The sequence below is a fragment of the Gymnoscopelus braueri genome (assembly GCF_963280865.1).
Source record: "Gymnoscopelus braueri genome assembly, chromosome: 3".
NCBI classification, from domain to species: Eukaryota; Metazoa; Chordata; class Actinopteri; order Myctophiformes; family Myctophidae; genus Gymnoscopelus; species Gymnoscopelus braueri.
The window spans coordinates 28,714,822-28,735,627 of NC_137612.1; the positions used below are offsets into that span (position 1 = coordinate 28,714,822).

The 20,806-nt window shown below is 42.7% G+C and overlaps 1 protein-coding gene across 4 annotated transcripts in view; it reads right to left on the reverse strand.

Moving 5' to 3' along the window:
* The window catches only part of LOC308083099 (receptor-type tyrosine-protein phosphatase gamma-like), a 387,100-nt gene that overhangs the window by 41,962 nt on the left and 324,332 nt on the right, over nt 1-20,806 (reverse strand). The window contains exons 10-13 of one of the 4 annotated variants that reach the window (XM_080425241.1): nt 17,080-17,188; nt 16,013-16,062; nt 14,245-15,052; nt 8,088-8,241 (exon numbers count right to left, since the gene is read on the reverse strand). In XM_080425241.1, the coding sequence (XP_080281367.1) occupies nt 8,088-8,241; nt 14,245-15,052; nt 16,013-16,062; nt 17,080-17,188 (1,121 nt within the window). Of the gene's footprint in view, nt 1-8,087; nt 8,242-14,244; nt 15,053-15,997; nt 16,063-17,079; nt 17,207-20,806 lie in introns of all 4 variants that reach the window. The other 3 variants (XM_080425240.1, XM_080425239.1, XM_080425238.1) reach the window with 3 other exon arrangements.

Here is a 20,806-nt window from a genome sequence, read left to right on the forward strand (position 1 = left end):
GAACAGCCTTCCTGTGTTAGCTGATCTTAGTGATCTTAGTGAGTGGGAGGGGTTGTAGTCTAGACGTGTTGTGTGTTAACAGCCGACAAACGTGTTAATCTCCAACTAATGCCTGATTTATACTTAGTCGTACAACGGGGTCCTGTGCCAAAAATAGCAGATCTACAAGCTCACAATGCGTTACGGTAACGCGGCTGCCACGGACTACAGTAATGCGCAGATTATAGTGTAGTGAGAACATAAGTCATACAGTCATGCAGTCAGAGAGGAGAAGTCACGTTAGAGAAAGAAGTGGTACAGTTAATGGGAAAACTGGTTAAACTATCATTTTTTAAAGAAATTTTTTGGGGCTTTTTTGTATTGATAGGATAATATTCTGACAGGAAATGAGGAGAGCGATGGGGAGTGACATGCAGCAAAGGCCTTCGGGACCGCTACGCCAGCGGTCCAGGCCGTTAAACTATAATTGAACAGCTGTGTATGATGTCTCTCGTTGTAATTAGAATAAAGTGCTCGTTCTCCACCACAGCGATGTCCAGACCTTTTGTAGGAACTATTAGCCATGCTAAGCTAAACAGGCTAGCACAGATTCCAGCGGATTCCAGAGGTTGTGATCCGTGAAGCTGGAGGAGGAGACATCATCATCAATATGAAGGCTCCGTGGTGCGTGTGTCTGCTGGCAGCGGCTGGACTCAGCCTGGCAGCAGCCCAGCAAGATGTGAAATCCATACCGCTGGATTGGAGCCTTGAATTGAATCCGGATAATACATCTGTTACTCAAGACAACATCACTGGCATCCTATGGAAACATGGCCCCAGTAAGGTGGTAGAATGGGATGAGAACTATGGGCCTCATGTGGATTACTATGGAACATACAAAGAACGCACCGAATTGAATAAAGAAACTGGAAAGTTGGTAATCAAAAATATGACCATAGAAGACAGTGGAGTCTATTCTATGGAGGTAAACGGCCGACTGCAGAGCAAGACATACAGTGTTGAAGTGATTAAGAAAGTCCCAAAGCCATTGGTGGCTATCCAGCCACTGGATTGTTCACCCTACTATCGCAGGTGCACACTCATCTGTCAAGGGGACATTAAAGATTCAGGTTTGGTCACCTATCGCTGGATCTGGAGGGAAGATGGAGGGAAATGGATGGTGTTTGACTCTGGACAGAAGCCTACACACTGGAATATCAGCAACAATCGCCAAGGGAGGAGGGTTCATGAATACTTTTGTGAAATGAAGAACCTAGTCAGTGAGGAGCAGAGTGATCCCTGCCACAACCCGTTCCTCCACAAAGGAAGTACCGCCATGGCTATTATTATTATTATTGGACGTGTTACTGCCGGTCTTGCCATTTCATTCCTATTGATGTCGGCGACGGTGAGTTTTGTAATACGTAATCGTCGGTCTAGGCGTGTTGCTGCTCATGTTCAAGCAGCCACAACTGAAGATGCACTTTAACACACGGAAAAGTGAATTCCACTAACAAGAAATGATCCAACTTCAAATGTGAAAAAAGAGGATTCAACACCAATCATGATGAAAAGTTGCGGAGAAGTCCTCCTTGTCACCTTTTTTTAACTCATTCACTGCCATTGACGGGTTTGACGTGTTTTGGTGTTTTCAGTGTTTTTCCCCTAGATGGCGGTGTTCGCTGACACATGAGTGACCATTTAATCCTCAGACACACAGATCCAGGAGATCACGTGATCCCAAGATTTCCTCCTCCAATCGCTTCCTTGTTAATCGATTGAGAGAAAAGCCTGTATCTCACCTACCTGGTTTTACTCTCTGTCAGGGGCTCCATCAGACTGAAAACAAATATAAAAGCGTCTGCTAAAAGCCTAAATTGTAAATTGCTATTGAAATGATGAAATTAGGCATATTTTGAATATACAGTATGCTAGTTCTACTGGAAACTGCAGGAGGAGGACTGTTCATTTAGACCTTTTAGTGTAATAAATATGCTGTTTACGTTCTCAAGGTCACATGAACACTTTTTTAGGGATGTTAGGGTTTATATCAGGTTTCTAAAGTCACTTCAGAAATGTCAAAGTCTGAGGTTTCCAGCACCTCACAATTTCACTACAGCATTTATTCAAAAATTGCATCTCTCGTCCTCTATCTATACTGCTATATTATTATCATTATTATTATTATTATTATTATTAATGTTGATAGCTGATCGAAAAGACAATATAGTTAATCAATGCTATTTAAATAAATGTAAGCATTTTCCAGTGCCTGACTCAAAGTTTAAAAGAGAAGCCATTCTTATTCAATTATTTATTGTAGCTATGACTGCCACACACGTAGGTTGTCACCTTTTTGATTGTTTGTGAGAGGACCACAACGGAAACAAATATGGACTTTATTGTGTTTTATCCTCGATTGCAACTAAAAGGCACAATTTCCAGGCCAGATGTATTAACCCATTAAAACCGGGAAAGCTTCTGTGTCATTTTAGATTTTAGCTACATAATTTATGTAGCTACATACGTTTTTCAGAAAACTCTTATGATTTAGAACAGTGGTTCTCAAAAATGATGTACAAGCTCGCAGTTCACATTTTTGAAAAATCTTGAAAGTGTTAATTTAGATTTTTTTTTTACACAAATCTTCTCTTCTGGGGGTCCCTGGCACAAAACATTTTCAGATGGGAGGTCCGCAGCCAAATACATATCATTTTGGGGGTCCTTGGCATGAAAATGTTGGAGAACTACTGATTTACAAGATTTAGATTTCGATTTTTTTTTATCGACCTCATGCAGGTCTTAATGGTTATAACGCGAGCACATTATACATGTATGCAAACAACACCAAAGCCTGGCTGAAATAGGTCATCTTCTTTATAAAACTAGGGCCCAAGCATTGTGTTGATGGGCCATTTCCTACATGAGGGATTGTGCTGTATACTTGATATCAGTGTGTGTGTGTGTGTGTGTGTGTGTGTGTGTGTGTGTGTGTGTGTGTGTGTGTGTGTGTGTGTGTGTGTGTGTGTGTGTGTGTGTGTGTGTGTGTGTGTGTGTGTGTGTGTGTGTGTGCGTAGTTTATCATAGTTCCCTAAAACAAATTTTTTTTTAGTAGGTGTAAAAAAAAAGAAATTCAGTAAAAGAAAAAAATATATATATATATATTGTGAATTTAAAAAACGAAAATAATGTAAAAATAGACTGTATGGATGAGGCATTGGTCTACTGTATACATTTATTGATACCTGGATATCTACATATCTGAGTCAACTGCCTTCACAAAGTGAAGCCTACCTATTCTGAAATTCTTAAATATTTTCCCTAAGAAATACTGAAACTATTAATGAAACTAATCAAAATGAAACTAAAACTAACTACATGAGTCAACTGCCTTCCCAAAGTGATTTGGGAAAACATAGCCTACCTATTCTGAACTAGTAAAATATTTCCTCTGACCAATACAGAAACTACAGTATTACCGAATTTTAATAAAAATGAAAGTAAAATGAAAACTTTTTAAACAATAAAAACAAACTGAAACTGGCAAATCCACTGAATTGATTTAAAATAACAATAAAAAGGAATAATACAAAACTATCATAACCTTACTGTGTGTGTGTGTGTGTGTGTGTGTGTGTGTGTGTGTGTGTGTGTGTGTGTGTGTGTGTGTGTGTGTGTGTGTGTGTGTGTGTGTGTGTGTGTGTGTGTGTGTGTGTGTGTGTGTGTGTATGTGTGTGTGCACGCACGCACACACGGTAAATACGACTCCTAGGACTGTATATATAACTGTGTAAGTGTATATCCTACAACAAATTCCACCCACCTACTGTAACTAAAGGTTAAGGTACTACAGCCTGTGCATGTATATCATGTTTATGTTTATGCGTGCGTGTGTGTGTGGTGTGCGTATTGGAGGTATTAAAAAACTATTTTCGGTGCCCCAGTGTGTGTGTATGTTAAAACACTGCTCCACGCGTACTGAGCATGAGCATAGAGGAAAATTCCCACCTACAACATATAAGTACTTGCGTACTCGCGTGCACACGTGTGTGTGTGTTGGTGTGGGTGTTAAACACTGCTGCCTATGAATGTCCCTCTCCAGTGTGTGTGTGTGTGTGTGTGTGAGTGTGTGTGTGTGTGTGTGTGTGTGTGTGTGTGTGTGTGTGTGTGTGTGTACGCGTTGACATGTGTGTGTCCTGACCCTACCTGTATTTGATGCAAAGAAGAGAGCAGAGGTTGTTCATCCTACTGAACGAGGAGAGGGGAGAGAGCAGAGAGGGCAGCTACACAGTGCCTGCATGCTGCTATACTGGAACACACTGACTACCAGAACACACACATACACACACACACACACACACACACACACTGGGACGAGGATAGAGGGAGGGACGAGAGTGCCTTAACAAGGCATGAGGGGGGTTGGCCTCTCCCTCTCTCTCTCTATCTCTCTCTCTCTCTCTCTCTCTCTCTCTCTCTCTCTCTCTCTCTCAGGTCATTCACAAGTATTTACTTCCTGCTAGTCAGGTGACAGTCGGTGACTAGACTGGGACTGTTCGGGGCCATGTGGGAGGGTCTTGGTTGGGGGGGGGGGGGGCAATGGGGTTGGGTTTGTGGCCTGCGTGTGCGTGTGTTTGTGTCTGTGTCTGTGTGTGTGTGTGTGTGTGTGTGTGTGTGTGTGTGTGTGTGTGTGTGTGTGTGTGTGGGGTTGTGTGTGTGTGTGTGTGTGTGTGTGTGTGTGTGTGTGTGTGTGTGTGTGTGTGTGTGTGTGTCTGTGTGTGTGGTGGTGGTGGGGGGGGGGGGGTAGTGTAAAACACAGGGTTGTGACCTGAGCTTTGCTCCACAATAGGATTAAATTCCCAACACGCCTCCAAGCACCTGCTACCAGCCCTTCTCCTAAGTATGAGTGTATTTGTGTGTACAGTATGTGTGTGTGTGTGTGTGTGTGTGTGTAGACACACACACACACACACACACACACACACACACACACACACACACACACACACACACACACACACACATACATACACACACACACACATACACACAGACACACACACACACACACACACACACACACACACACACACACACACACACACACACACACACACACACACACACACACACACACACACACACACACACACACACCCTTGCACATACCGTACACTGTACACACGTGCACCATAAACTCACATCAAACACTAGCACTAGACAGTCATTACTGCAGCAGCATGGATGAGTTTAAAAACAGCAGCAAACCAAGCCCTCTGTGCAATCCAGTCTTCCAATCATGTTCACTCTGTTCACCGTGTAGCTGAATTCACAGCTAGACAGAAAACACAGCAGGCCAGATCCCCCCACGATGCAATATCTTTTCAGTTGATTTGTTTCAAATAGAGGAGAGAATCCGTGCCAGTGTCAGCTTACTTGAGGCACAGCATTGCCACAGAGCCTTATCAGCTCGATGAGCGAACAAACAACTAAATCAACATTTGTTGTATCCCGCTCACTACCCCTGTTGGTTGAAAGAAGGATTGCATGTATCAGGAACCTGTCAGGTCCTTAAAAGAGACATGAAACCCTAGGCCAGTCATTCTTAACCTTTTTAATTTCAAGGACCCCCAGTTTGATATGCATGAGGCCATGGTACCCCATTTGATATGATTTCTAAAAATTCTCTGGAACCCCATAGTTTATAATGTAAAATCATCAGTGTTTACTTACCACTCAGAATGTCCAAATGTGAACATTTCCGAGTTACAGACCCACCATCAATTAGTAAGACAGTATGTGGTAGTAAAGACCTTGACCAAAATGTTAAGCCTTTGTTAGAATTTGTATAATGATGCCCAAGCATGCATTTCGTCTCTGTGCTACAGTAAAACTATCTACAAAGCCTGCTGTTTCACTACCATCCAAGTAGCTACAATAATATTAATGTTGCATGCCTGAAGTCCTTTGAGGCTTTGCACAGGTGGTCAGGAGAGTCTGAATTTCAAATAGAAATGGGGACTCTGGCCTACAAAGGGGGACATTTCATCGATAATAAATCTCAACTCTATTTAATCTCTTCACTAGTAAATAAAACCTCCATTGATAACATTATTTAGTCATAGGGTTTGTTATGAATATAATTCCTAAGAGGCCCCGTTTGACTTACTGATTAAGTGGAAACTCTTTTCCCGGCAGCATCCCTCACTGGAGGCTGGTCCAGACTGGTCCAATAAATGATTTCGTTTGAGTGAAATTTTAATTAACAGCTGAAAGATATAGCATTCTCTGATGATATCACTCTGAGCACAAACTCAAACTAAACAACTCTTATCAGATAATAGATGAACGCAAACAACTCTTATGACTGATGAGTCTCAGCTCTCCACAACAACACCATGTTAGTAATGGAGGTGGAGAGGGAAATGATTCACTGTTTTCTTGGGATGTGCGTGCAACATTCTTAGAACCATCGTGTTGTTGGATGTAGCTCATGAGCGGTAGTGTTTTCTGCTATGTACCTACCCCCCACCCCTAATATCCCTCTAACGTAATGTTTGTGTGTCATAACACTGTCATAAACTGAAAGCCCATCTCTTTAGAAAACCTTGCAAAAAGTACCTCAAATCACCTCTAAAAGAATCACATCCATTCACCCATAAATCCGCAAAAAATCCCCACGCAGTCTCATTTCTGTCCTAAATCATAATATCATCTTGACAGAGAACCCTCTAATTCTTCCCTTAAGCTCTTTCCTTCACGATCCTAGGAACAATTTATGTGCTCTATATAGGACCTAATCAATTCCTGATATTGGCTGTTTGGAATGGTGGTGATGTACAGGGCAAAGGTTGTTCTAAATGGTCTGCTTTTCTATGCTGTATTAATTTCTATAGCGCCTTCATTCAAAGTGCTTTACAATGTGTTACACTCACCCATTCATAGTGATTGATCAGTCCTAGGGAAAATAAGACAACGGACCAATCAGCACAAGTTTAACCACTTAACCCTTTAAGACCTGAGGCCGATTCTACAAACGCTTAGTCCAAAGTATTTGGAAAAACTATTTTTGATTCAATTATTATATATATTTTTAATCATGTTGCTATATATTGTTGTCAGGTGGAAACAGCTCCTTTTTTATTATTTTAAAAACGATTTAAATATGGGAAAATAGCCTCGTGCTATGTGTGCTTATAGATCGGCTATTTTCACTACTTTTGTGCGACACTCTTGTGTGATGAAGTAGGGCTTTAATTTACAAAAAAATAAAAAATAAATAACTAGGAGATACAAGGTTTCTGCCCGACAGTGACGATGTATAGTAACAACTAAAATGACACAGATGCTTTCCCGGATTGAAAGGTATATTATAACGTATAGGCTTTCTAGGTCTAAATGGGTTAAACCTAGAGTACTTTGATGACCGGGGTCCCCCAGGGGTCTATATTTGGTTCCCTCCTTTCTTTTCATGTGGTAAAGTCAAGTGCCAACGCACGCCGAACTGTCACCAGGAACGACCTTGCTGTAAAGCTCGGTCACCAAACACGGCTGCTGCAGAAACCTGTCAGTTCACAGATGGCTGCGTGATAGCAAGGCCAGCAGCCAACCAGCACCTGCCATGTTTCCAGTCAACTTCCCACAATGTCAGGAAATCCCAGCGGGATTACCACTTCATTCTCCGGGGCACTCCCCCATTGACAGTGATGTTAATTAATTTATTCAATTAAAGACTTGAGCCAAGGCTATTTTTTCATTGTTTTTTTTAAATAAATAAGGCTGTGGGTATGTGCTAAAGAAAATCACCCGACATTCGTAATCTTTTCTGCCTTCATTGGATAGTATCAGTGATGAGAGACAGGAAACGGGGAGAGAGACACAGGGAATGATACGCAGCAAAGGCCGTCGGGCTCGGGACTCGAACCCGCGACGCACTGTCAGGCCCTTATTATTGAACCTCAAGAGGGGATAATTATATTTTATTTGTACGGCACCGTTTCATGGCACACAGTGCTTTACAATATTGAGAAATGAAACCATGTATGTGTATGTGAAAATAAATATCTTGAACCTTAAACCTAACCTACAGTAGCTTTGTTGGTACCCACCTCCAGTAGACCAACACAGCCAGGAGCAGCACCAGACAGAAGAAGGTCAGAGCTGACACCACCACCAGAGGTACCAGCCATTCCACTCGACCCAGTCCTGGTCCAGGTCCTGCACTCCCCTGGCGGGTCAGGTTGATAGCCACGTTGGGGCGGTCTGGAAGAGGAGATGGATGGATGACAGAGAGGAGAGGAGGGGGGGACAAGGTGGAGATTAGATGACAAAATAGTTGAAGATGGTAACAGATAACAGATATCAGTGTGCATGGCAGTGAGCACGAGAGAGAGAAGGAAGAGAGAGAGAGAGAGAGAGAGAGAGAGAGAGAGAGAGAGAGAGAGAGAGAGAGAGAGAGAGAGAGAGAGAGAGAGAGAGAGAGAGAGGGGGGGGGGGGAGAGGATAAGGACAAGGACAGGTGAGTTGTAAATTCAATTAGGAACAGTGGAACGGGTGAGATAGGGGAAGGTGTGTGTGCGTGGGAGAAGGGTGAGATGGTGGGGAGCGCAATCATAAAAAGAGGAATAAAATGAGGGAGTGAAGGTGACAGAGAAGAGGGGCAAAAGGGTACAGAGGGAGATGGGAGTGGGAGGAGAGAGGATAAAATTTGAATTATGTATCACACCGAGTGTCTTCGTTCATAATTAATCTTTCGCCCCATCCATAAGACTGCATGACTTACCTGTATTAAAAAAGGTGAAAACATAAAACTCTCAACCTGTAATCATGCATTTGAGAACCATGTTTGTTCAGGGGACAGGAGGAGACATAATACAAAGCTTGTGAGATCCCTCTGATGCATTTGTGTGGAGTAGGAATTCCTATATAATAAACGCCTGTTCTCCAGTTGGTGTTAAAAGACCCAACACAACCCAAAAGAACGAGAAGTTGTTCCAATAAATACTGGCAATCAAAACCATCCAAATGTATGCACAGTTAAGTCTTCAGTGTAACCAAATGACCCTTAAGGCCAGTCCACACCAATGCAACTCCTTGCAACATGCAACTACTTGCAACCATCATCCCCAATGGCAGTTGAAAGGAGTTGCATTGGTGTGGTCTGGCCATTAAGGTTGAGTTCTGCAACATGTACATGTACAGAGTTAAATGAACAGGTACGACTGCACTTCCCGGTCAGTGATCTCCCCTGAAACCTATTTCAGCCTTTCAGTACATCTTACAGGATATTTTGGGGAAGCACAATTACCATATCAGCTGCATATAAGCATGACATGCAAGTTTTGATAATTAGAATGATTGCATAATTTTTTCATTAAACTTGTTTATTTAAGCATACACACTGGCAACGATAATGGAAAAAATAAAACTATATTAAAGATCATTTTTGAAAGTAACCCAACTAGTAGCTAACAAATGAACCAGCCTTCTGGCATGCCCCTAGGACCTTTGCATCCTTACCTACCCACAGGAAGTGCCGCAGTGGCATTGCTGTTACTGCTGTTGGCCCCCATGACCCTTGTATGTCAGCGGCTCGTCTGGAGGCTGAGCACTACACCAGGGATGCTGGCAGCAGCACACAGCCCAGGCCCCTGTGCTCCAGCACAGCACAGCTTGCTACGCTAGCTAAGCACTGGCAGCCCAGTGCTACAGTACCGCAGCACCTCTCCTGTCCTCTCCTCCGTTCACACACACACAGTGTGAGAAACACCGCCTGATGCACCGCCGATTCCATCTGTGGCATCGCGGCAGCTTCCCTCGAAAAACAACAACATCGGCAGCAGAGGTGCACCCGTACGCGCACGTGCATACACACACACACACACACCCACCCACACACACACACACACACACACCACACACACACACACACGCACAAAAACTACTGTATGGTACACTTGTACACACAGCGAGTCACTAATGTGCAGTGATGTATATACAGGCACTGAAACACACACACACACACACACACACACACACACACACACACACACACACACACACACACACACACACACACACACACACGCACGCTACACAACGCTCTATAAATGGAGCATTTTTTCTTTTTTTTTCTCCCTGCAGCTGTGTCTGGCCTCGGAGCTCATCTCACTGAAAGTCTGAAAGTAGGCCAGCACTCAGCTCAGGACAAGAAGAGAGAGAGAGAGAGAGAGAGAGAGAGAGAGAGAGAGAGAGAGAGAGAGAGAGAGAGAGAGAGAGGAGGGAGGGATAGATAAAACAAAACAAAGAGAGAGAAAATGGACTAAAGAAGAGCTGCACATCGAGGCAGAAGGAGAAAAGACCAATGAAGGAGACAGGAAAGGAAATAGAACAATATGGGAGTGCTGAAAAGAGGAGTGAAATACAGATAGGTCTACAGTATAAAGGAGTAGTATCGCAGAGCCAGACGATTGGACATCCCCGCCTACCGATACATCTAGTGACTTCTAAATTCGGAGATTAAAAAAGAGAACTGCATTGCAGAACCAAAGCAGTAGGCATAGCTTTGTTAGGGGAGGATTTCTCTGCTGTTCTACTTGTATACCCGACTTTGAATTTCAATTTCCTCAGATGTATCGGTACGTGGAGATTGTCTGGCTACGCGAGACTAGAGTAGAGGACAAATAATATGTAGTTTTAATTATGTATTTCATTTTGCGGTCTACAAACGTATTTTCACTTTCTTGAACCTCAACAATCAAAAGCAAGTCATATGCAAGTCTGGATATATCATTACCAGGTACAGGTATAAGGCTAAAAACATGCCCGTTGGAAAGTTACAGACTAAAGGATGATGAGAAGAAGTGCAGATAGAATGGGGTGACATGCAGTTTTGGTTTGCACACTCCCACTTTGCAAACTGCTAACTAACAAAATAAGGTGACTACAAAGGCAATGGATGTACTCTAGTTTTCAAAACAGCTGGCCTGGCCTGGCCTGGTTATTGTGTTTACAAAGTTATCCAAAGTAGCTTCAGTTTTAGCCGTGCAGTCACTCGGCAGCAAACGGTGAATACGTTTGATTAGATCAGACTTGACACGGTTACTGAGAGTAATTTCCAGGGAGCATCACGAGAATACCATTGCCTGTAATAGTGTCTGCTCTTATCCTTGGCTTTCAAAGCACTTGAGAGTGAGCTGATGTCTCCTGGCATTTGGTTGGCTAATGTAGTACCTTGCTGAAAGGCCTGCCAGGGGGCTGGTGAGGTAAAGCACAAGGCTCCACTCTCAGCTCCAGACTCTACAGTACCTCAGCGCGGAGGGAACGCAAGCTTACGGAGACACAGCCCTTGACTTTACTACCAATCACCAGCATTTACTATACCCTTTTTACTGTGTCTGTGTACATGACTAGGTTTTTCTGACTTTATGAAATATTCTTACAGTACGTGGATACCGAGAGCATACAAACACCTACGTTTGGAGGGGGGGGGCAGCTTTTCATGGCAGAACACATTATCATAAAACCCATTATGGCCGAGTGAAATGAAACCGTGGCGTGCTAGGTTGACACATTCAAGGTTCTCTGGGACCATTTCTTCCCATTTACTGTAACTTGCCATAAATTCTAGTTCTCTCTCTGTGCATTTTCATATTCCATGTATTCAGCATTTGAGACTTTCGACAGTTTCTTGGGTGAGTGTTACTAAAAACTAAATTGTGCCAATCGCCACAACACAGTACCTGTTACATTCCTAACACATCAGTACTGAGTTTTATTTTCCAATAGTCCCATATTCACAAGTATTATAAATGATGTGCATTCAAGTATATATAAATTATGTATTTATTTTAATGCTCAGCTGCAAAACGAATTAATCAAACAAACAAACAAACACCTAATTCATATAGATTAATCAATAGATAGAGAACATTAATTTGTCATACACATAAAGTACACTACTGCACTGTATGTGTATTCACAAAATGTTTCATACATCCCCACTTTGACCATATTCCATTGTATATAATGACTGTGCCAGTGGCTCACAACTGGTTTCATGCTGCCTGGGACCACAACTTTGTATTGACCATGACGTCAAGGTCCAATACAACACAGTATTCATATAATAAGATACTCTTTGTCTAAACGGTAAGCCTCCAAAGGCATAGAAATGTAGATAGCCACTGGACTCAATGAAGCACTGAATTTCAGGGCTCAACTTCTGTTAAACTGGAAAATGTTTTTAGTAATCACTTTCCTCCTCTAATTTCATTTTGGCTGCATCTCGCTGTATTAGGCTCATCTCGTGTGTCCATTAATGACCGTCTGACCAGCCTGCTTGGTTGAAAGCCAATGATTTTCAGAGCAGGCAACCGCGAAATGATACCAGTCTGAATACTAATGGTTCAGAATGTAAAATAGCATGTAGCTCACAGCCCAATTAATAGGCAGGGAAATTGTCCAAAATGCTCGTGCTCCTTGCCATTTACTGGAATGTGTTAAACACACAATTGTAGCAAAGATCAGCCACAGTAAAATAGAAATACATTGGCTTTACTCTTTATATTTTCTGTTTTCTGTTCTTTTGCCTCGTACTTTGTGGTAACGCAATTCATACAGGGATAGCAGGCCAAGTTAACCACAAACTGTGTGCCATGGGATATTACTGTGGTGGAATCGGAGTACAAAAAAATATGCTAGAAGTCGAAAATTACTTTTGGTTCATTAGTGGCTGCGATTTAATACACAACTAATGCAAATATAATGCTTGTGAAAGCACAGATTAGAGTGTTAATCCAATGCAGTTATATTTGGATCTGACTGGCACGGCTGACTACGTGCGCTTGAGCACTCATATCCCTTGCATAAAACTCTACTGTGTAATGTAGGATTTATATTATCTCCTGCTTACAGTGACGTGAACATGGCATCAGACTATGCTATAAAGGCTGCTGATCTATTTCTATATTTCTACCGTACATTATATGAAATTAAATTATATTATACTGTATTATATTTATAATATAATACATTAATCTCTATGTTAGTAGACAGAGAGCCCAGCTCTCACTTTATTACATGTGACTGTTCATTTACGTCTAATGGCCTGGGGACACAGGATGGCCTGGAGGTAAAGAGGCCAGCCACAAACCAAAAGGTCGCTGGTTTGATCCCCAGAGCCTACAGGAGGGTGTATTCCAGTTGTGGGTTGCCAGCCATCTCTGCCAAAGTATCCTTGAGCAAGGCGCTAAACCCCACGGGGATGACCTCTCTGATGAAATGTGTATAGTACAAAATTGACAATAAAGTAATCTTCTTTTTATGCTCTGTTGAAACGAAGGCGTCATGGACCAAAATATCCAATCTAATATAAGCTCACTGAGAGTGGCATCTATGACACTTTCTGAGCTTCTAGATTGTATATGTTTGGCACACGACGCCGTCATAAGACAGAGCATGAATCAGGCTTAACCCATTAAGACCGGGAAAGCATCTGTCATTTTAGATTTTAACCACTTTAACCATTATTTTATACTTTGGCTGTTCAAAAATAGCAGATCTACAAGCTCATAGCGTGGCACTGAGTGCCGAGCTATGAGCTTGTAGATCTGCTAAAAAAACATTGTGAACATTTTAGCAAGTCTTTGAATATATATTTTTTAAAGCGAACATTCGTAAAATATTTTGTTCCAGGGACCTCCAGAAGCAAATATTTGAGTTAAAATTAAAAAATATATAATTATGCAAAAATTTGCACAAATGCTATGAGCTTGTTGATCTGCTATTTTTGAATAGCAGAAAAGTATAAAATAATGTTAGCAAAAAATCGAAAATGACAAAGATGCGTTCCCGGCATAGAGTTAAAAATAATAGAGAGGGCACTGGACTTCCCCGCCCTTCCACTTGTATTGAGTTGCTCACCCAGCGCATGGGCCTAAATCACCCCTTCTTCCGGGTTGTGAAATGTGACGGGCGGGGCCTATTTGGGTCTTCTGCGACACATTATGTGTCATGGAGGTGACGCGTTTTGCATCACCTCCATGCGCAACCCCGTGCGCAAGCTCGTGCACAAGCTCGTGCACAAGCTCGTGAGTCGAGCCCATTGGTCGAAACCGTTTTCGCTCGTTCGTGACAGTGGCCTGCAGTACCTATGAATGGCCAGCATGTCCAATGCGCTTCAATGCAAACTCTGGGTTCTGGGGGCTTGGTTCCCAGTCTTAATGGGTTAGTACAGTAGCGCACTTGAACAGAGCTTTATCTTACCTGTGTGTATGGAGAAGGGCCAGTGGCTCTTGTCCCCTCCTGTGTCGGGCCTGAGAGTGGCCACGGGGCCACCGGGAGCTGGGAACTCCGCCGTATCATTCCCCGACTCCGTGGTGGGGGTCGGCGCCGTAGCGTCCTCTGGACTCTGGGTGTGTGTAGTGGGCAGGTGGTCCTCCACAGCACTAGGCGCCGCCGTGGCGTTAAAGGATCCTTCTTTGTCTGTCCGTTCTTTCTCTTTGGCCGTGGACTCTGGCGCGTCGCTGGGAGGCTCTTTGACCGCCGTGCCGTTGGCTTGTCTCTCCACCTCGTCCGCCGTGCCTTTCTTCTTCTCCTTCTTCCTCTCTTCTTCGTTTTCCTCGTCCTCCTCTTCCTCTTCCTCCTTCTCCTCCCCCTCTCTCTCCCCCTCCTCCCCCTGCCCTTTGCCCTTCTCGCCGTCCTCCCCGCCCTCGGTGTTATCCTTGGCGGGGGCCGTCGTCGTGGCGTCTTTGGCCGGTTCGGAGCTCGGGGAGGAGGAGGCGGTGGGTTCGGCACTCTGCCGGACCCCGGAAGAGGAGGAGCTAGCCGTGGCGGGGGCCCTGGTTGGCCAGACGGAGCTGGGGAAGGAGGAAATTACCCCGCCGCTGAATCCCAGGCCGGCCAACAGGGTGCTGGTCACCACCGACGCAACGGTCGCCTGGCTGCCGCTGGAGGACGGGCCGATGCCTGTCGCCATGGAGACGAAGGAGAAGGGGAGGCCGGACGAGGTCCAGGTGGAGGAGCCTGAGGAGATGGGCGCCATGTCGGCAGAGGAGGCCGGGGAGACTGAAGGCTGGGAGACGGAGAGAGAAGATTAGAGAGAGAGTTGAGAGGAGAGGAGAGTTGAGAGGAGAGGAGAGGAGAGAGGGGGAGGGGAGGAAAGGGGAGAGGAGAGGAGAGGAGAGGAGAGGAGAGGAGAGGAGAGGAGAGGAGAGGAGAGGAGAGGAGAGGAGAGGAGAGGAGAGGAGAGGAGAGGAGAGGAGAGGAGAGGAGAGGAGAGGAGAGGAGAGGAGAGGAGAGAGGGGGAGGGGAGAGGAGAGGAGAGGAGAGGAGAGGAGAGGAGAGGAGAGGAGAGGAGAGGAGAGGAGAGGAGAGGAGAGGAGAGGAGGGGAGGGGAGAGAGTAGATGGCAGATGAAAGAAAAAGAGAACAAGAGATGACAGAAGGGAAGGTAACAGAAATAGTGATGTAAGAACGATAGCAGGAGGGAAAGAAAGAAGGTGATAAGAGACTACATACAGAACATACTGAGGCAAGCACTTCTTTACTTAATGAGCTCTACTGTATGTAATCCTGAGACATGTAACATGGTACTCCTACATTCCTGTCTATACTGATTAGCCCAGTGGTTTTCAAAGTGCGGTCTAGGGACCCTCAGGGTTCCTTGAGGGGGTTCCAAATGGTACCTTACAGGTCCGTAACTCTGAGAATTTAGTTTATTTGAGTTGAGTTGAGTTCATTTAAAATGCAAAAAACTAAACAAAAACACATGGTAACAGCAGTTTGCGGATAACAAAGTCCTAATATAAGGCCTATTTCCATTGTGGTCCTCCTCTCACAAGCAACAATTAATAAGATATTCAACCTTTTACAAAGGAGTAATGTGGGTCGTTGAAATTAAACAATTTGAGAACCAGTGGATTAGCCAATTCTATACATTATACACATTCAAAATCTCAATCTCAAGACAATTACTGCCCTCTGTTGGACAGACAACGAACTGACAATTAGAGATTCACCTTTGGCTCCCTTACCATTCCAGTTTTCACAATCCGCGTCCCCTCAAAGATCCTCGTAGTGTTGGCTGAAATGACAGAGGATGGACACTGATGAGGGAGTGCAGTCTGAGGGTGTCGATTATTATACTTTCCTCATCGGCATACGATTGCCTGTATTAGGGGTCGCACCAATGTATCATGTGTCATGTTGGTATCGGTCAACAGAAGTTGCTATGTATGTGTGTGTCTGTGTATCTGTGTGTCTGTGTATGTGTATGTGTATGTGTGTGTGTGCGTGTGCGTGTGCGTGTGCGTGTGCGTGTGCGTGTGTGTGTGTGTGTGTGTGTGTGTCAGTGGTGGAAAAAGTACTAAAATGTTTTACTTAAGTAAAAATATCAATACTGCAATGTAGAAGTACTCTGTTACAAGTAAAAGTCTGGAATTAAAAAAATATTTGAGTAAAAGTGCAAAAGTATTGGTATCAAAATGTACTTAAAGGGATACTTCACTCTCGGGCCGGGGACACATTTAAAAAAAATATTAAAAATAAATGAAAAAAGTTATGGAAGATTCATGGCCCCCTCACACATTAGTAGGACACTCTAATGCGTGAGGGGGCCATGAATTTTCCATAACTTTTTTCATTTATTTTTAATATTTTTTTTAAATGTGTCCCCGGCCCTAAAGTGAAGTATCCCTTTAAGGTACCAAAATTTTAAGTACTGATATGTTTGAAAATAGCAGATCTACAAGCTCACAACACGTCGCATCGCGACGCGTTGTGAGCTTGTAGATCTGCTATTTTCAAATAGCCTAGGTATAAAATAGGACTAAATGTATGTTTTATAATGTAATGATTTATATCTGAAAAGTTACTAGTAACGAAAGTTTTCAAATAATTGTAGTGCAGTAAAAGTACAATATTTGCCTCTGAGATGTAGTGGAGTAGAAGTAAAAGTATTGGAAATGTTAAATACTCAAGTAAAGTGTGTGTGTGTGTGTGTGTGTGTGTGTGTGTGTGTGTGTGTGTGTGTGTGTGTGTGTGTGTGTGTGTGTGTGTGTGTGTGTGTGTGTGTGTGTGTGTGTGTGTGTGTGTGTCGTACCTCTGAAGAGCATACTCTGGCTGAAGTCGCTGCGCATGTCATTGGTACAGACAGCCTGCACTCTGAACAGGTAGAGAACGTCGGGAGACACCGGCGAAATGACCGCCTCCTGCAACACACACACACTCTATAATAATGACAGTATATATTGTAGAGTTAGTGTTTCATAAACGCAGATACAGCAGACATAATGGGAACAAAGCCAGTAAAAAAATTCTACATTCTAAAAGGTCTCACTGTTTTAGGTGTCAATGTACCTCCTGCAACACACACACACTCTATAATATAGACAGTATATATTCAATGGTGGAAAGTAACTAAATACATTTACTTAAGTACTGTACTTAAGTAAAATGTTGAGGTATTTGTACTTTACTTGAGTATTTCCAAATTCCAATACTTTTACTTCTACTCCACTACATCTCAGAGGCACATTTTTTACTTTTACTCCACTTCAATATAAATAATAAAAATTGTAGTTACTAGTTACTTTTCATATATAAATTATTATATTATAAAACATACATTAACCACTTTAGCCCTATTTTATACCAAGGCTATTTGAAAATAGCCGATCTACAAGCTCAGAACGCGTCGCATCTGCTATTTTCAAATATCTTGGTACTTTTACTTTTGGTACTTTAAGTATATTTTGATTCCAATACTTTTGTACTTTTACTCAAGTAAATTTTGAATTCCGGACTTTTACTTGTAACAGAGTACTTCTACATTGCAGTATTGATACTTTTACTTAAGTAAAACATTTGAGTACTTTTTCCACCACAGTGTTACATACACGCGGATACAGCAGACATTATGGGAACAAAGCCAGTTAAAAAAAATCTACATTCTAAAAAGTCTCACTGTTTTAGGTGTCAATGCAGTCTGTGCCTTTCACACGGCTGACAAATTAATTCCCTCTGCAGGCTTGTTATTGTCATGTCTGACAAATTCACAGACATTCACAGAAACTCAGAGATCCGTATCAAATATACAGCCTTAATTTGCCCTGGGAGTGATAAAAGGAGAGCGAGGGCGATAAGCTGGGGAATGAACTCAACACGTCAAACATGTAAAAATACTAAATCTTTCTCTTTGGCTTTTTTTGTTCCATGCAGCAGTGTGACATTTCAATGTCACTCAGTGGTGTAAAGTAACAAAGTACATTTTCTACTCCATTACATCTCCGAGGCAAATATTGTACTTTTACTCCACAACAATTATTTGAAAACTAGTTACTAGTTACTTTGTAGATTTTTATTATTATTACAAAACATACACTAACCACATACACTAACCTCAGCCCTATATATATTTTGGCCATTTAAAAATAGCCGGTCTACGGTCTTGTAGATCAGCTATTTTCAAAAGATTTTTTTTTCTTTAAACTTTAAATGGGACATTCTGCATAATGAGTACTTTTACTTTCAGTACTTTAAGTACATTTTATGCCAATACTTTTGTACTTTTACTCAAGTAAATTTTTAATGGAGTATTTCTACATTGCAGTATTGATACTTTCACTCAAGTACAACATTTTAGTACTTTTTCCACCACTGATGTCACTTGACGTCTTCTTCAGAGTGCCAATGTCAAACATGGCCACCAAACACAGTTACTGCTGATGGCGTGGTACAATTCCACGGCTGAGGAGACACTGGAGTTTGTCCGGGCACAAAGGGACCGAAACACAGAGCGGGAAAACAGCTGGCGACCTTTGACGGTTCACAGAATGGGCTGCGTAGCAACAAGGGCGAGGCCCGCCACAGCAGCACCTTGACGTGTTCTCAGGCTCTACTCTTGTCAGGAAATCCCAGCGAGACTTCTATTAACCCATTAAAGGGATAGTTCACCCCCAAAATGACATTTTTTCGACATCGATTAGTCACCCCATGGAGACTTGAATTCATGGATATTTTTGAGAGTGTGTAACACTCTCTAAGAAACACCCTGAATGGAATGTGGGCGTGCACTTCTGTTCATATATATACGGTGGGGGCATGGCTGTGTTTGGTAAAAAAGGGTCCGGAACGCGTCATGATTGGTGCGTCATGATTGGTTGCCATGTATGCTTATTGTAAGCGACATTGCCCTTCTTTTTCTCTGAAGGTGCTTGTAAAGACTGGTGGTTGCGGTTTGTCCCTGTTTCTAAAACGTTGTTGATATTTGGTACGAGTTATTGGTTGATATATTGATATATTTCACACACACTCTCACATTGGATTAATATCCAATTCATTCTTGTTTAGTTTTTGTCGCATTCCTAAGCCAATAATTTGATGACTGGCAGCGGTTCCGGTAGGAGACACAAAGAGGCTCCTACCAGAACCGCTGCCTACCGGTCCGCTGGTCATCAAAATAATTATTGGCTTAGGAATACGACAAAAACTCCATGGGGTGACTAATCGCTAGAAGAAAAAAAAATCCCTGTAAGACCTGAGGCCGATTCTCCATCTAAACCAGTAGTTCTTTCAAGTTTTTTCAAAAATGTAAAAAAATAGCAGATGTACAAGCTCGCAGCGCAGCACGAAGTGACGCGCTGTGAGCTTGTACATTTGCTCTTTTTTGAATAGCCAACGCAAAAATGTACACAGATGCTTTCACGGTTTTAATGGGTTAAGTGTGTGTGAGTGAGTGAGTGTGTGTGTGTGTGTGTGTGTGTGTGTGTGTGTGTGTGTGTGTGTGTGTGTGTGTGTGTGTGTGTGTGTGTGTGTGTGTGTGTGTGTGTGTGTGTGTGTGTGTGTGTGTGTGTGTGTGTGTGTGTGTGTGTGTGCGCGTGCATGTGTGTGTGTGTGTGTGTGTGTATGTGAGAGGGTAGTTCCTCATCGGCAGTATTGTTCAGGGTTCAATTTGTAAAAAAAAAGAAAGAATAAACTGAAGGGGGATTTTCTTTTAATAAATTGAATTGTGATATTGTGATATTATCAAACATAAATATCAAACATATCAGACAGTCTACATTTCCCGAAAGGTAATGCATGTATATAACTCAGTCTGACCAGAAGCAGGGATAAAATATATCCCAATGGCGATAAAAAATTAATGACCAGAGGGGGGGGGGACATCAAAACCATCCTCCACCCCCACCAGCAAATCGAACCCTGGTAAGGTTATTCGATTCGTTACATTTAAGTGTTGACAAATGCTATACTTTCTCGTTGTCTTGGTGAATGCGTATGTGATAAAAATAAGTACTTTGCAGTAACTATTATCTTTATAATATAATAACCCCATATTATATTATAAAACATACATTAACCACTTCAGCCTTATTTTATACGTAGGCTATTTGAAAATAGTCGATCTACAAGCATCGCATCGCGACGCGTTGTGAGCTTGTAGATCTGCTATTTTCAAACATTGTAGTACTTTTACTTTCGATACATTAAGTATATTTTGATGCCAATAATACTTATGTACTTTTACTCAAGTAACATTTTGAACACAGGCCTTTTACTTGTATGTAACAGAATATTTTTATATTGTGGTATTGCTACTTTTACTTAAGTACAAAATGTGAGTACTTCTTCTACCACTGGTATCCCCTGGCATTCGTCGTTGACTCGCCCGGAGCTGTTGGCCTCAACTGCACTCGTTTCCGTGTGACCTTGCATGCACGATCAGACCAGACTGACTCGACTGACAAGCAGTCGCTCAACAGTCTCATTGTGGTCGAATCAGCCAGACGAGTTTGCATCGTGTTCAGAAGTCTGAATAGCCTACTACT